This window comes from Triticum dicoccoides, chromosome 2B, assembly GCF_002162155.2.
Source record: "Triticum dicoccoides isolate Atlit2015 ecotype Zavitan chromosome 2B, WEW_v2.0, whole genome shotgun sequence".
Classification (NCBI taxonomy): domain Eukaryota; kingdom Viridiplantae; phylum Streptophyta; class Magnoliopsida; order Poales; family Poaceae; genus Triticum; species Triticum dicoccoides.
The window spans coordinates 61,631,727-61,647,015 of NC_041383.1; the positions used below are offsets into that span (position 1 = coordinate 61,631,727).

Below are 15,289 nucleotides of genomic sequence, written 5' to 3' on the forward strand. Positions count from 1 at the left end.
ATCGCCGAGCCAACATTGATGCGGTCCGATGAATGCAGGATTTCCGAAACCCGGCGTACCCAATGAGTTATTGATTCTCCTTCTCCTTGAACACAGGCGGCTAGATCCACCACCGACTTAGGCTGCTTGCACGTGTCCTTGAAGTTTGCTATAAACCGGGCTTTCAACTCATGCCATGAACCGATGGAATTAGCTGGCAGACTCTTCAACCAAGTGCGAGCCGTTCCATCCAGCATCATAGTGAAATACTTTGCACATGCTGCTTCATCCACATCCAGCATCTCCATTGCCATCTCATAACCCTCCACCCACGACTCGGGAGGTAAATCGGCAGTGTAATTAGGAACCTTACGTGGACCCTTGAAATCCTTGGGCAGCCATATGTTATGCAAAGCCGGGACAAGACAGGGTACTCCCCAAGCACTGAAAGTAGGACCTCGCTCCACGGAAGCTGCTGGAAACTGGGGCAGGCTGATAATCCTATGCCGCTTCTTGACGCGCTTTGCCATTGTCTACCACCTACTGAGCATTTGCCCCACCGCGCGCCGGATTAGGACCTCGAGGGGCATCACGGTTTCGCGCACTGCTTGACACAGCCGGTTCGTCAATGTGTCGGCTGTAGCTCTGGCTCGGGCACGAAATTGAATGAAGTCTGCCTCGGCTGTATGAATAGGCCTGCTGCTGTATCATACCCGTTTGAAGAAGATCCCTAGCGCGCCGCGTCTTAACCGCCGCGGGAGACTCACCCTCCATTGGGATGGCTGCTAACCGAGTCACTGCAGAGATCATGTTATCCAAGGGGGTGGAGAAGTGACCCGGTGGCGGCGGAATGTATTGTGGTGGGTCATGGGTCTGCCGAGGCGGGTCAGTTACCCGTGGTTGATCCGGTGCTCCTGTTCTGGGTGCCTCAATCCGGTTCATCGCTACCGGATTACTAGTTCCAGCTCCTGGGGTGCCGAAGAGATTCATTGCTTCATAAACCGGCGGCAATCGAGACCGATGCTTTCTCCGAAATACCTCGTTTGAAGCGTTCTGGTCCAACAGAAGTCGGTAATTTTGTGCCTAAATCCGCTGTGCTTGTGCTTCCAAAGCAGCCCGCTCCTCGGCCATCCTGGTTTCCTCAGCCACCAAGTCCTCCTTAGCTTGAGCTACTTGATCCTGCAGCTTAGCAACCTCCGCATCATGCTGATCTCGGGTCTCCGGAGTAACTTTCGCGGTCAACAGTGTTGTTAAGGCGTCCAATAAACCGGACAGAGCTTGAGTCGGCCGGCGCGCGGTGCCTCCTGCCCCAGCTGCCAATCCGGAAATTACTGCGGCCGCAGTTGAAGACTGCAACGTAGGTTGTGTACCGACCATGAAGATCGCAACCCGGTTCGCCGGTTCGAGGGGGTCCGAAATACTGTTGCCCTCGGAACAGCCCCCAAGCCAGCCGTCTTGCAGTTGGTACAATGACTCGGTCTTTCCAGTGGATGACTCGCCATCTGAATAGACGACAGTCTCATCATCTGACGTCGGTTCAACTTCCGCACCATTGATAAATCCTACGAACGCACGCTTCACAGCGGATTGAACCCGGGCAGGGCTTGCACGCTGAGCCATCTCGACGAGGTCGGTGCAGATGTCCGGCTCAGGGCCCGGTTCGCCGATCTTGCCGATGAAGACGTGAATTCTTTAAAAGGGGACCCGATACCCGTACTCGATTGAGCCGGCCTCGGGGGCCCAGCCTGCGTCATCGATGTAAAGCTTGCCGCAATGACTCTTGGTCATCCGGCCCACGACGTATCCCTTGAGCCCTTCAAAGTTGCCCTTCAAGAACTCGAAACCATCTTGCGATTGCCCCACGGTGGGCGCCAACTGTCGTGGAATTGTCACGGCAGATGTCCTAGCGAAAGGACTTAGTCGTGGAGCCATCGCAACGGGTTAGCTTAAAGGGGTTAAACCGAACTAGGGATACGAGAGTTTTATACTAGTTCGGCCCCTTACGATGAAGGTAAAAGCCTATGTCTAGTTGTGATGGAATTGCTGGGGTTTCGATGACCAGGGAGCGAATACGCTTTGCCTGAGTCTCGAATTGTTGTCTGTTCCCCCTGAACCGCCACCGGGTCGTGCCTTTATATACACATGTCGACGCCCGCCGGCTTACAGAGTCCCGATACCGGTTTATACACATACCGGCTCGGTCTCAACTCGGTCATACCTTACAATACAAGTTATACACTATATGGCGGTTCATAGCTACATGCTCTATCTACCTTTGGGCCTTGGGCCTTTGTAGTGATCCGCTTTAATCCTTGTATTCATGGGCTTCAAATATAAACAATCCATTATGGGGATAACCCGGCTCTCTTGGCCGGTTTATACCCAATAGTAATATCCCCAACATCGTGCAATCGCTTTCTCTTCATGTAAAGTAGTTCATGAGTTTAGGAGCTCGAATTTCGAGGCTCACAATCTCGCTAGATATGCTTTGTCTTTAGACTTTGGTCGTCATGTATGGCTAGGACAACCAGGAGACCTTGATTTTCTTCCTGTAAACATTATGGGCAATGAATAAAGCATGCGAGATTGTCTCAAAAAGAAAAACCACATGGATGCACAAAATTAGTACCACCTCGGCTAGTAAAAATATCTTTTCGCTGGTGAACGGATGATTTTTTTTGGAGAAACGCACCTTGCTTTACTAGTAGGTAAATATATATAAATATAGATAGATAAAGGGTGTAGTTACTCAAAAAAAATGCATCCAGGAACATTTAGTGCCTTATAAGCAGTTTTCTAGTAATGTTAGAGCGGGCTAAGGAGGAGTACAAACCAGGTAAACATCCAGGAAAATCAAGTAGGAAGAGAAAGCATGTGAATCATCCTATGGCACATGAAGGCGAGCCTATATGCTTTGCTATACTGGAAGGATCTCAAGTTTCCTCATAACTTGGATGTTATGCACATTTAGAAGAACATATGTGAATGTATCACCGGTACACTTCTTGAACTTGATTGGTAAGAATAAGGATACCGTCGTCAATGCAAGAGTAGATTTACGGAGTATGGACATCAGGAAGAAGCATTGGTTGCAACAAGATCTAAAAAATGAGGCTTCTTACAAGAAGTATCATGCACCCTTGACGCTTAACAAGGAAGGTGCGTAAGATAAGGCTGTGCAAGTTTCTGGCTAACGTCAAATTTCTAGATGGTCACGCTGCAAACCTGGCAACATATGTGGATGTCGAAACTGGCAAATTACACGGTCTAAAGACTCATGATTACCACATACTTCTGCAAATTATCTTAGAGCATCTACAGCCGGGCGTCTCAAACCGGTCGTAAATGCTAGGGCGGGCCGCCTGGTCACTGACCGGACAAAAAAACCCGACCCAAACGGGCGTCTCAAACTGGCCTCAAATGCCCGGGCTGACCGACATCCCTCTCATACCCAAATCTAGGCAGATATGCGAAGGCCTGGGTGCGTTCGCCATGTCAGACTGACTGCCGGGTCCCACACAAAATCTCCTGAAAACCCGACGGTTCGATGGGCGTCTCCTCCGGTGGGGGTGTGAACGTCACGTGGCACTGCACCGGCTCGCCGCCCGAGGCGAAAGTCTAGCTATTTAAGCCGGACGGCGTCCCCCAACCCTAGCCACATCCTCTTTTCTCCCTCTTCGTGCCACTAGCCCGAGCCCATCCCTATCTCTCTGTCTTCGTATCCCTCTTCCCTCGCCATCCGCCTCCGCCATGGCCCAACATAAGAAGATCACATACGCTATGCTAACGCCGGAGCGTCAGTTCACGATTTAGGAGGAGATCCGGGTGAGGTGCACCGCTCGGATCGCAGCCCGCCTGTCTTCGAACTCGTTGGAGTCAGAGTCGGAGGATGAGGAGGAGGAGGAGGAGGAGGAAGAGGAGGGGAAGCAGAAACCGGAGCCCATGGAGGGGGTAGATCCGGAGGAGGAGGAAATGGAGTTGCCGGCGCCGATTGCGGGCTTCACCATGGAGGACACTATGGCAGAGTTCGAGGTCGCCAAGCGGCGTAGATGGCAGAGCTGACTGCCATCCTGAAGTCCCTCCAAAATGAGGCATACGTGCAGTCCAACCGGCAAGAACATGCGGAGACCGACACACTTTTCGACGAGGTGGATGCGGAGGCCGCCGCGGAACCGGAGTTGCGTCTGCCACCCATGTACCCGGAGCCCGAAATGGAGATAGTGGACATCTCCGACAACAATGAGTAGCGTAGTGTAGGTTTAGTTGACCCATGTACTACGTAGATGTTTACTTTGCATGGTTTGTATAGTTTTAAGGGTTTAAGTATGAGGTATTCGGATGCAGAGAAGAAAATTCGAGGGTTGGCTAATCACTGCTTGCGGACGCGCATGGGTGTGTCTGCGGGCGTTTGACGGGCCGGATTTGTTAGGAGATGTATACGACTATCACTCAACTAGGAAGATTTTTTAAGGACTTGTGTGCCAAGACATTAAGAAGTCGTGAAACAATTGGAACATGAAAGTCCCAAAAATTCTTCCAAAAGCACAAGGTATATGGAGTAAGTTTCAATCACCTTATTAACTTGTACTACGATATAACAACTTTTTTAACTAGGTTCATAATAAGTTTTTTATAGGGTTCACAAGGAAAAATTAAAGAAAAAAGGTGAGAGAAACATCGATGAGAAGCACAAGGAGTTCAGAGGATGGTTTGAAGATCATGTGAGAAATTAAAAAATGTATCACGAGCATTGGGAGAAGTATCACGAGGGCCAAACACTCTTGTAAATGCGTGGTCTTCCTACAATGTCAATGGTGCTAGGTTTCGTATCATGGATCTTGAAAAGAACCGAAGGACTCAAAATTCTAGCGTCATCATGAAGGTATGTGTTGATGATAAAGAAGAAGTTGAATTATGCGGGATTTTGACGGAATTTCTTGAGGTGGGATATCAACTTAAATCAGATTGGTCTGACCTTGCTAGCAAGAGAAACATGAAGATGATGTCAGATGGATTCTTTCTAAGCGCAAATACGCCAGCCTTTTGGTACAAGGAAGCCCCATCCATAGTGGCATCCCAAGCTAACACATGTATGTACTTGGAGGACACAACGTATGGTTATCCATGGAAGATTACTAGGAAGCTGATGTTTCTTCATCACTTCATATTGCTCCTGATGATGAGGATGAGCACAATGAAGATGATGCTTTCCAAAATGTTGTACAAGAAGAAGAAGAAGAAGAAGAAGAAGAAGAAGAAGAAGAAGAAGAAGGGGAAAGCTAACTTTGTTAAAGAACTAGCGTGTCTTGAATACATCGATAGCAGTGACGATGAACGAATTGATGACGACGAATTAAATCCAGATAATTATGATAGTGATCTTGATTAAAAGTTGTGTTATTAGCACATTGCTTGGCTTGTTGATGTTGTTGTTGTAATATTGTATTAATTGAAACTATTGTTTAACTGATCGCACATATTTCCAAATTTGTTATCATATATTTCTGTAAGTGCTCTCAATTATTTTTGAAAGCTGTCCAATGTATTTATGAAAGTGTTTCCAAATATTCATGAAAGTGATCATAACATTTCACATGAATCACATAATGAACAATTGCATGAGAGCATACATAACTACACATCCACCTATCATTGACAGTAGAACTAAATCCCTTCTACCTTGCTCTTAATTGCCTGCCTGAAATTGACGTTCACTGCCTTCCTCTCTTCTTTCATACAAGCTACCCTGCTTGTCCTTGTCCATCAGTGATTCTGTAGCATCAACTTTTCATCAGCGAGCTTGTGGATCACGGTCCTCACTCTCCCCTTCCATTCTTTGCCGACCACTTCAAACATACACATATCTCATACCCCTAGGACATGAGAAAATGGAGAATATGTGACATAACTGGTGACCAAATTCCATAGAAAAGAATTAGATTTTATTTCGAACCTCTTTTGAGCAGACCAGGAACTTACGGTCGAAATCAAATCCATTCGTGCGAACTCTACAAACTAGGATTTTGTCATACTGGTGCATTGTTCAATCATCATGATATTGTGTCATGTGCTATGGGATATCATAACATCAACCTCGGAAAAAATACCACCATCATACTAGTGCGTTGTTTAATCATCATGAAACTGGCCCATGGTTCATTATTGTAATGTCTCATACAGTTCATGTGATAATTGTCACATTTGTGTTCTATCTTTTATTCAATTTTGGTTGCAAATTGCAATACAAAACAAATTGATGGCGTCTACAAACTGTGACGGTAATGCATGCTGTCACCGGCGCATGGACCCACATGTAAGCAGGCACGTCACCCATGTCTGAGCCCACCTATAAGCAGTCATGTCAGCATCTCTCTAGGCACATATTTCGGTAAACCTAGTCCGTTTAGATGACGATCGCACGACGAGACCATTTGGTTGCCTTGTATATATGACCTATTGGCCACCGCCGAATATACATAAAACTGAGTTAGGATTTTTGTCTCGTCTCGCAATTTGTGCCGCCATTGTAGCCAACTTCATCCTGAACGCCGGCATGCACCGGCAAGTGGAAGAAGGGTCTTCAGAACCTCTCACTCTTCTGATCCTGAAACACCCGCCTTTGTGCAGTCTAGTCCTGAAGAGGCAAGTATTATGCTGCCTTGTTACATGCCCTTGGACTACACCTCACGAAATTCTCACTTTTAAGTCTAAGGAGTTTTGCTTCACCAAACAGGTTCCCCATCGGTGAGAGATCAAAGTCCGAAGAAGTCACCGCCTGAATCAGTGCCCGTTTAAGACATGCATGCCCCAACCAAACTTTCCAGATAGACTAATGCCGTTGATTAGTGCCACTGCGTTAGTATGCAAAGCATTACCAATATGCGGTACAGTCCACCCGCCATTACCTGAACCAGTGGCAAAGGCCCCATCAAAACTTATCTGAACATATTCTGCAGCTGGGGGTAGTGTCCATCCAACATCAGGTCTCCGGTTGACAGCAGATTTCCCCTAAAAACCCTCCCATTCGTTTGCACGCATCTGGATCAGGTATGTTATCTCATCTCATCCACAGACTCTGGTTGGTCACCATGATCCCTACTGTTTCTCTCATTCCAGCAGCACCATAAGAGACATAATTGTCTAGATTATAAAGCAGGTTTTGTCTGTATAACATAACGGAACAAAGTGTACGTCTGGACAACCAAGCAAGAAACCAAACAAATCTGCAAGTTGCGCTTGCCTGCTGGTCCCAAAAGTATATATAGCATCACATAATATCCTGTCCATGATTGCAAAATCTAGAAGCGTGCAGGTCTTAGACCAGCAGTTAAAATTTCACATGCATGATTAATTACGCATCAGGTCTAAGATCATCACTGATATCTTTGTTTAGCAAAGCAACAAAAGAATGCCGCAGTTTTTGTCTCCACAAACTTGCTAGGCCAGAGATGACCAACGAAGTTACCATACAAGTTCTGGCTCTTTTACGTATGCATGCATTCAATTTCAACCCTCTCACACTAAGCTACGTACCGTACGTGATAATTGAGACATTGAGTTCATATAAACTTCTGATTCGATCTCAAAATAAAATATCCATCTCATTGCAAAAGCAGCTCACCATGTCCTGCCATTCCCTAATAATGCAGCATTGCAAGAGTTTTCCTTCATCAAAGCGGTCCTATTTTGGGACCATGCACAGCTATAAACGTTTGTCCACTGGCTGCCCTACGTGCTTCTCCCCACAAATCCTGACAGTGCCATGCATGCACGGGTATCCCGCCGGTGTGCCATACGTGCACGGGCACAGAAGCACGCACCTCGTCAAATATCACTCACGTTACATTTGTTCTACCTGTGAACTCCCTTTATTTCAAGAGACACCTGAAGTTCTAGGTTTCTGCAAGCTAAGTTGAGTGTATACAACAATATATCCGACATGTACAACATCAAATCGGTTTCATTAGATTCACCATAAAATAATATATATCGTTCATGTTGTAGATATATATAGATACAATGTTTCTATAAATTTGTGAAACTGAAAGATGTTTGACTTGAGATAAATTTAGAACTTGAAGTATTTTGGAGCGAAGGAAGTACTACTACGTACCAGCTGTACGCCTCTACCGTCTATGCGCCTCCTCCCTTATCACCTTATGGCCTATATAAACACCACATGAGCACACAGTACGTACCCAACACTCACCAGAGCACACTAGCACAGAATGGCCAACGCAATGTTGCTCCCTGCGCTCATCTCCTTCCTCATCCTGCCCTTCTCCTCCCTGGCCCTGACCCAGGACTTCTGCGTGGCCGACCTAGCCTGCCCCGACACGCCGGCGGGGTACCCGTGCAAGCCGGGCGTCGGCGCGGGCGACTTCTACTACCACGGCCTCGCCGCCGCCGGTAACACCAACAACCTCATCAAGGCGGCCGTCACACCGGCCTTCGTGGGCCAGTTCCCCGGCGTCAACGGGCTCGGCATCTCCGCAGCCAGGCTCGACATCGCCGTGGGCGGCGTCGTGCCGCTGCACACCCACCCGGCCGCCTCCGAGCTGCTCTTCGTCACCGAGGGCACCATCCTCGCCGGCTTCATCAGCTCCTCTTCCAACACCGTCTACACCAAGACGCTCTACAAGGGCGACATCATGGTCTTCCCCCAGGGCCTGCTCCACTACCAGTACAACGGCGGCAGCTCCCCGGCCGTCGCCCTCGTCGCCTTCAGCGGCCCCAACCCCGGCCTGCAGATCACCGACTACGCCCTCTTCGCCAACAACCTGCCGTCCGCCGTCGTCGAGACCGTCACCTTCCTCGACGACGCGCAGGTCAAGAAGCTCAAGTCCGTGCTCGGCGGCACCGGCTAAGCATTAATCAAGCAAGCAGGTCTCTATGCAAGGTCGTCATTTATCCTGGTGTCACCGTGTCGGATTACGTACCTGGACGATAACACCGCCAGAGAAATGGTTTCTACCTATACCGTGCATGCATATTATATAGTAGTGTGCATGCATCCATCATCTATATATCGCCAATTGGGTCGTGCAATATTTTCTAGTTTTGTCAAAATTTTCTTGTCCTAAATTGTTGTATAGTGTTTCTATGAGATTGTTTTCTTCCTTCAAAACGTATCATAATGTTTCAGCGTGTACTCAGTAAGAGAGCTTTGTATACTTTATTTGTGTCAATTTCTTCTTATATTTTTAGAGTATGCATTGGGTACCTTATCTTTATTGAATGAAGCAAAAGTTTTATGGGATACTCATGCCATATCGCTAAGGACAAGGCGGGGTTTACTCAACACCATACAACTCTGCACTAACAGCATTTCCCACAGCCGCGCAACCCCGCGCGTGCTAATTTCTTTTACAGCGCCGAAATAAGCATTTTTTGCGCGTGACTGGGCGCTAACTCCAGTAGGCGCTGGAAAATATGGTGCGGCGATATAGCTCCAGAAGATGCGCTAAATTTACAGCGCACGCGCATCACACACAACATTTCTCACTTTAAAATGGAATCAAGAAGATCAAACACAAAAAAAAAATCAATAATAAATAGTTCAATTATTATTACAACTCAAACAAATAGTTTATCTTCCAATACAACAAATAGTTCAACAATACAATATCAAACAATACAAAATCAAACAAAACAACATCAAACTAGTTTCGTCGTCCATTTCATGCCCACCACTCCTTGATTAGATCCTTTTGAAGATCGTCATGCATTTCGGCACGTCGAATGGCATAATAGGAGGCTATAAATCGGGCCACCCTCGCAGCCGTCATCCACACTCGCATGGAACGTCCCGACAATTCATACTGAGAATAGTCTAAATTTTGCCCACGCCCATTCTCGATGATCATGTTATGCATGATCACACAAGCGTTGATGATCTGGCGAAGGATCTTTTGATTCCAAAAACAAGTCGGTCCTCTCACAATAGCAAATTGGGCTTGTAAAATCCCGAAAGCTCTCTCCACATCTTTCCTACCCGCCGCCCGAGCATTGTGGAAATCAAGATTTTTCTTACCTTCCCGTTTTTTCAACGGCTTCACAAATGTTTGCCACTTTGGGTAGATGCCATCCGCAAGACAGTAGCCATAGTTGTATGTATAGTCATTTGCTACAAACTCCACCGATGTAGTTTCACCATTTGCAATATTATTCATGAGTGGTGACCAATTAAGAACGTTGATGTCATTCAAAGATCCAGACATACAGAAAAAAGCATGCCAAATCCAAGTGTGCTGATCGGCCATGGCTTCAAGGATTATAGTGGAACCCTTTTTCTGGTCATGGAATTGTCCATGTCATGTCTTAGGACAGTTCTTCCAACTCCAATGCATGCAATATATTGAGCCGAGCATACATGGGAACCAGCAAGTTTTCTTCATCTCCAAAAGCTTTGTGGTGTCTTCACCATTGGAAGCTCTCAAATATTCTGAACCAAACACTTGCACAATTCCGACTGCGAAGCGCTTGACAAACATGATGGCTTGACTCTCACCCATGGCCAAGTGGTCACCAATGAGATCCACCGGAATACCGTATGCAAACGTACGCAAAGCGGCGGTCACCTTTTGAAAGATGCTATGGCCGAGTTCTCCGGCGGCATTCCTCCTTTGTTGAAAAAACAGATCATGGTTCGTCAGTTTCTCCGCAATGTGTTTGAACAACTCGATGCTCATCCTAAAACGGCACCGATAGTAGGACTCGGGGTATGCGGGATTCTACACGTGAAACCTACACGTCTGGACACCGTTTGGCTGGGCGACAGGCAAAACGTGGGCACTGGTGACCAAAATGGCCAAACTGACAGAAAACGTGGAACCAGGGCGAAGTCGGCCCGACGTCGTCTAAACGTGAAGCAAACACAGCCAACACATTGGTTACGGTGGAAATAGCCCAAAACAGGCAAATATGATGGTCGGAATGGCTCAAACATGAAAACGTCCGTGCAGGAAGTCCTGCCACGGCAGAAAATGGCTTGTTTCTCTGCTGTGGCAGCAGTGTACCCCTCCTTCACAACCTGAAGGGCAGGGGTCCAAGGGGGGTGCGTTCCCCGGGTATAGTAGGGGGGAGGGTGGCGCCTCCCCCTGACCCATGGGTAAAGGAGTTGGGCCGTGTTTCCGGACTAAAACATGTGTCGTAGGGTGGGTTTCGGTCGGATACCATGGATGCCTAGCCAACATAGGGGTCGGTTCGGCTGATGACGTCCTCTCTGTCCCGTTTACACGTAATATCTGGTTCCAGGACCAGAATTTGGTTGGGCGTTACATCGTGAAAACTGACGATTCTTGGGTTGCGCCACGGATAACGCGTCCATCCAGTGTCTTTGGTGCTAGCGGCTTGTTGTTTCCCTGGTCTCCAGTGCGTTCTAGACGGTATGATATCGAAAAAGGTGATTACCGCGCGACATCCGTGATTCTGTACGGGCAATTGCTTCCTCGCTGCTCGAGGTGCATTCAGGTGGTGTGTTTGTTTCCTTCGGAAAATTGTTGCCCCTCTAATGTTCCCGTTGCCGTTGCAACACCCGCACGCTGTGGACATTCTGGATGCCTACGTGCAAGTGATTTCCCCGTGCTTTGCATGGCAGGAGGCTTGGTAGGCTTGACCGCTGTGGCTACATGAGTGCATGAGTAATTTTGGACCCGTGTCTGCTGGTAGATCCCCCGTCTTCATGCGGCCGACGTTGACTACCGGCTCCGTGTCCCGTCAGTCCCGTGGCTTATGTTACTGTTGCCTTTTCCAAGTGCTTGCGTGCTGGTACCCGAACTACAGGAATTAGTGCTATTTTTACACGGTTGCCTCGCGGTGGCCTCCTTCGGGTGTGCTGGTGCGGCCAAATGGCGCTTGCGGCGTTGCGTCGTGGTGTCGGGCATGTTTACTCTGTCCGTGCTGTCAATGCAACCTCACTTCCGTCGTTGGTCTCGGATGCTGCGAACGGTAAAGTGTCTTGGCCCATTTGGTTGCCTTGACCCGACCCTAAGAAGCTCTCTGAACTTGAGAACAACTGGATCAGGTGTTGTCTCTACCTCTCCACAGTTAGTGGTAGGATACGCAACATTCTGCGCCGATCGTCATACCAGTAGGACGATCTTAGCCCGCTCAATTGCGACAACTGGCCCAGATGTTGCCTCTGCCTTGCCACCCAAGTGGATGGGCGGACAACTACCGGCGTTGGATGTCAAAGAGGACGTGCTACCTGGTTGATCCTGCCAGTAGTCATATGCTTGTCTCAACGATTAAGCCATGCATGTGCAAGTATGAAACAATTTATGGAAACAAGAATCAACTACCATAGGAAGGTAAAACAAGCAAAACTTCAAGATTTTCAACACATAGAGAGGAAACTTGATATTATTGCAATTCCTACAAGCATATATTTCCCCCTCATAATAATTTTCAGTAGCATCATGAATGAATTCAACAATATAACCATTACATAGAGCATTATTTTGATCATCCACAAGCATAGAAAATTTACTATTCTCCACATAAACAAATTTATTCTCATGAATAGTAGTGGGAGCAAACTCAAAAAAATAACTATCATGTGAGGCATAATCCATTTGAAAATTAAAATCATTATGACAAGTTTCATTGTTATCATTATTATTTATAGCATACATGTTATCACAATAGTCATCATATATAGCAACTTTGTTCTCATAATCAATTGAAACCTCTTCCAAAATAGTGGATTCATCACTAAATAAATTCATGACCTCTCCAAATCCACTTTCATCAATATAATCATCATAAATAGGAGGCATGCTTTCATCATAATAAATTTGCTCATCAAGACTTGGGGGACAAAAAATATCATCTTCATCAAACATTGCACCCCCAAGCTTGTGGCTTTGCATATCATTAGCATCATGTATATTCAAAGAATTCATTAACAACATTGCAATCATGCTCATCACTCAAAGATTTTTTGCTAAACATTTTGTTGAGTTATTCTTCTAACACTTGAACACAATTTTCCTTTCCATCATTTTCACGAAAGACATTAAAAAGATGAAGCATATGAGGCAGCCTCAATTCCATTTCTTTTTTGCTTTTATAGACTAAACTAGTGATAAAACAAGAAACTAAAAGATTCAGCTCCAAGAGCTAAAGATATACCTTCAAGCACTAACCTCCCCGGCAACGGCGTCAGAAAAGAGCTTGATGTCTACTACGCGACCTTCTTCTTGTAGACTCGTGTTGGGCCTCGAAGCGCAGAGTTTTGTAGGACATTAGCAAATTTCCCCCAGGTGGATGACCTAAGGTTTATCAATCCGTGGGAGGCGTAGGATGAAGATGGTCTCTCTAAAACAACCCTGCAACCAAATAACAAAGAGTCTCTTGTGTCCCCAACACACCCAATACAATGGTAAATTGTATAGGTGCACTAGTTTGGCGAAGAAATGGTGATACAAGTGCAATATGGATAGTAGGTATAGGTTTTTGTAATCTGAAAATATAAAAACAGCAAGGTAGCAAGTAACAAAAGTGAGCGAAAACGGTATTGCAATGCTTGAAAACAAGGCCCAGGGTTCGTACTTTCACTAGTGCAAGTTCTCTTAGCAAACATAATTGGATCATATAACAATCCCTCAACGTGCAACGAAGAATCACTCCAAAGTTCCTATCGCAAAGAATATAAGATGAAATTTCTTGTAGGGTAGGAACCCACCTCAAAGTTATTCCTTCCGATCAATCTACTGGGCTATTCCTATAAGTGTCACAAACATCCCTAGAGTTCGTATTAAAATAACACCATATGACACACATCAATCAACCCTAATGTCACCTACATACTCCAATGTAACCACAAGTATCCATGTGTCAGTTATACAATATGCATCACAAAATCTCAAATTCATAATATTCAATCCAACACAAAGAACTTCAAGAGTATCCCAAGATTTCAATCCGAGAAATGAATATGAAAATGCATACCAACACCTATGCATAGATTACCCCAATGTCACCACGGGAATCCGCAAGTTGATAATCAAAACATACATCAAGTGGATCAATTGAACATCCCATTGTCACCAAGGATTTCCCATCACAAGACATAGATCAAGTGCTTTCACATCCAAAGATTCAACCCGACATAACAAAACCTCAAAGGAAAAGATTCAATTCATCACAAGGTAGAGAGGGAAGAACACCATAAGATCCAACTATAATAACAAAGCTTGCGGTACATCAAGATCGTGCCAAATCAAGAACACGAGACAGAAAGATCAAACACATAGCTACTGGTGCATACCCTCAACCCCGAGGGTGAACTACTCCCTCCTCGTCATGGACACCGCCGGGATGATGAAGATGGCCACCGGTGATGGTTTCCTCCCGCGGCAGGGTGCCGGAACGGGCTCCTGGTTGGTTTTTCGTGGCTACAGAGGCTTGCGGCGGAACTCCCGATCTCGGTTTCTTTCTGAGGGTTTCGTGATTTATAGGAATTTTTGGCGTCGACCTCACATCAAGGGGGTCCACAAGGCAGCGGCAAGACAGGGGGCACGCCCTAGTGGGGTGGGCGCGCCCTCCACCCTATTCGTTGCCTCGGGACTCTTCTGGCCAACTCTTGTGCTTCGGGGGTCTCTTTTGGTCCATAAAAATTCACCATAAATTTCCAGCCCATTCCGAGAACTTTTATTTTTGCACAAAAAACGACACCACGGTAGTTCTACTGAAAACAGCATCAGTCCGGGTTAGTTCTAATCAAATCATACCAAAATCATATAAAATTGTTGTAAACATGGCATGAATACTTCATAAATTATAGATACGTTGGAGACGTATCAGATAATAGTAGTAATTCTATAGCTAATACGTGCAACAAACCCCGACTTCTGGGAGGGCTGCATTTATTAGATAAAAGGCTGACGCGGGCTTTGCCCCCTTATCCGATGGTTCAGGATAACTCGACGGATCGCATGGCCCTCGTGCCGGTGATGCATCATTCAAATTTCTGACCGATCAACTTTCGATGGTAGGATAGGGGCCTACCATGGTGGTGATGGGTGACAGAGAATTAGGGTTCGATTCCGGAGAGGGAGCCTGAGAAACGGCTACCACATCCAAGGAAGGCAGCAAGCGCGCAAATTACCCAATCTTGACATGGGGAGGTAGTGGCAATAAATAACAATACCGGATGCATTAGTGTCTGGTAATTGGAATGAGTACAATCTAAATCCCTTAATGAGGATCCATTGGAGGGCAAGTCTAGTGCCAGCAGCCACGGTAATTCCAGCTCCAATAGCGTATATCTAAGTTGTTGCAGTTAAAAAGATCGTAGTTGGACTTC

General features: G+C 46.4%; 1 protein-coding gene across 1 annotated transcript; it reads left to right on the forward strand.

Annotated features, from left to right (window-relative positions):
- Positions 1–8,159: 8,159 nt before the first annotated feature.
- Positions 8,160–9,185, forward strand: LOC119362149 (germin-like protein 8-14). Its single transcript, XM_037627348.1, has one exon. The coding sequence runs from the start codon at positions 8,208–8,210 to the stop codon at positions 8,844–8,846; it is 639 nt and encodes a 212-aa protein (XP_037483245.1). The 5' UTR covers positions 8,160–8,207; the 3' UTR covers positions 8,847–9,185.
- Positions 9,186–15,289: the final 6,104 nt, after the last annotated feature.

Excerpts from the sequence above, each read along its gene's own strand:
- LOC119362149 (XM_037627348.1), top strand. The coding sequence starts at position 8,208 with ATGGCCAACGCAATGTTGCTCCCTGCGCTCATCTCCTTCCTCATCCTG.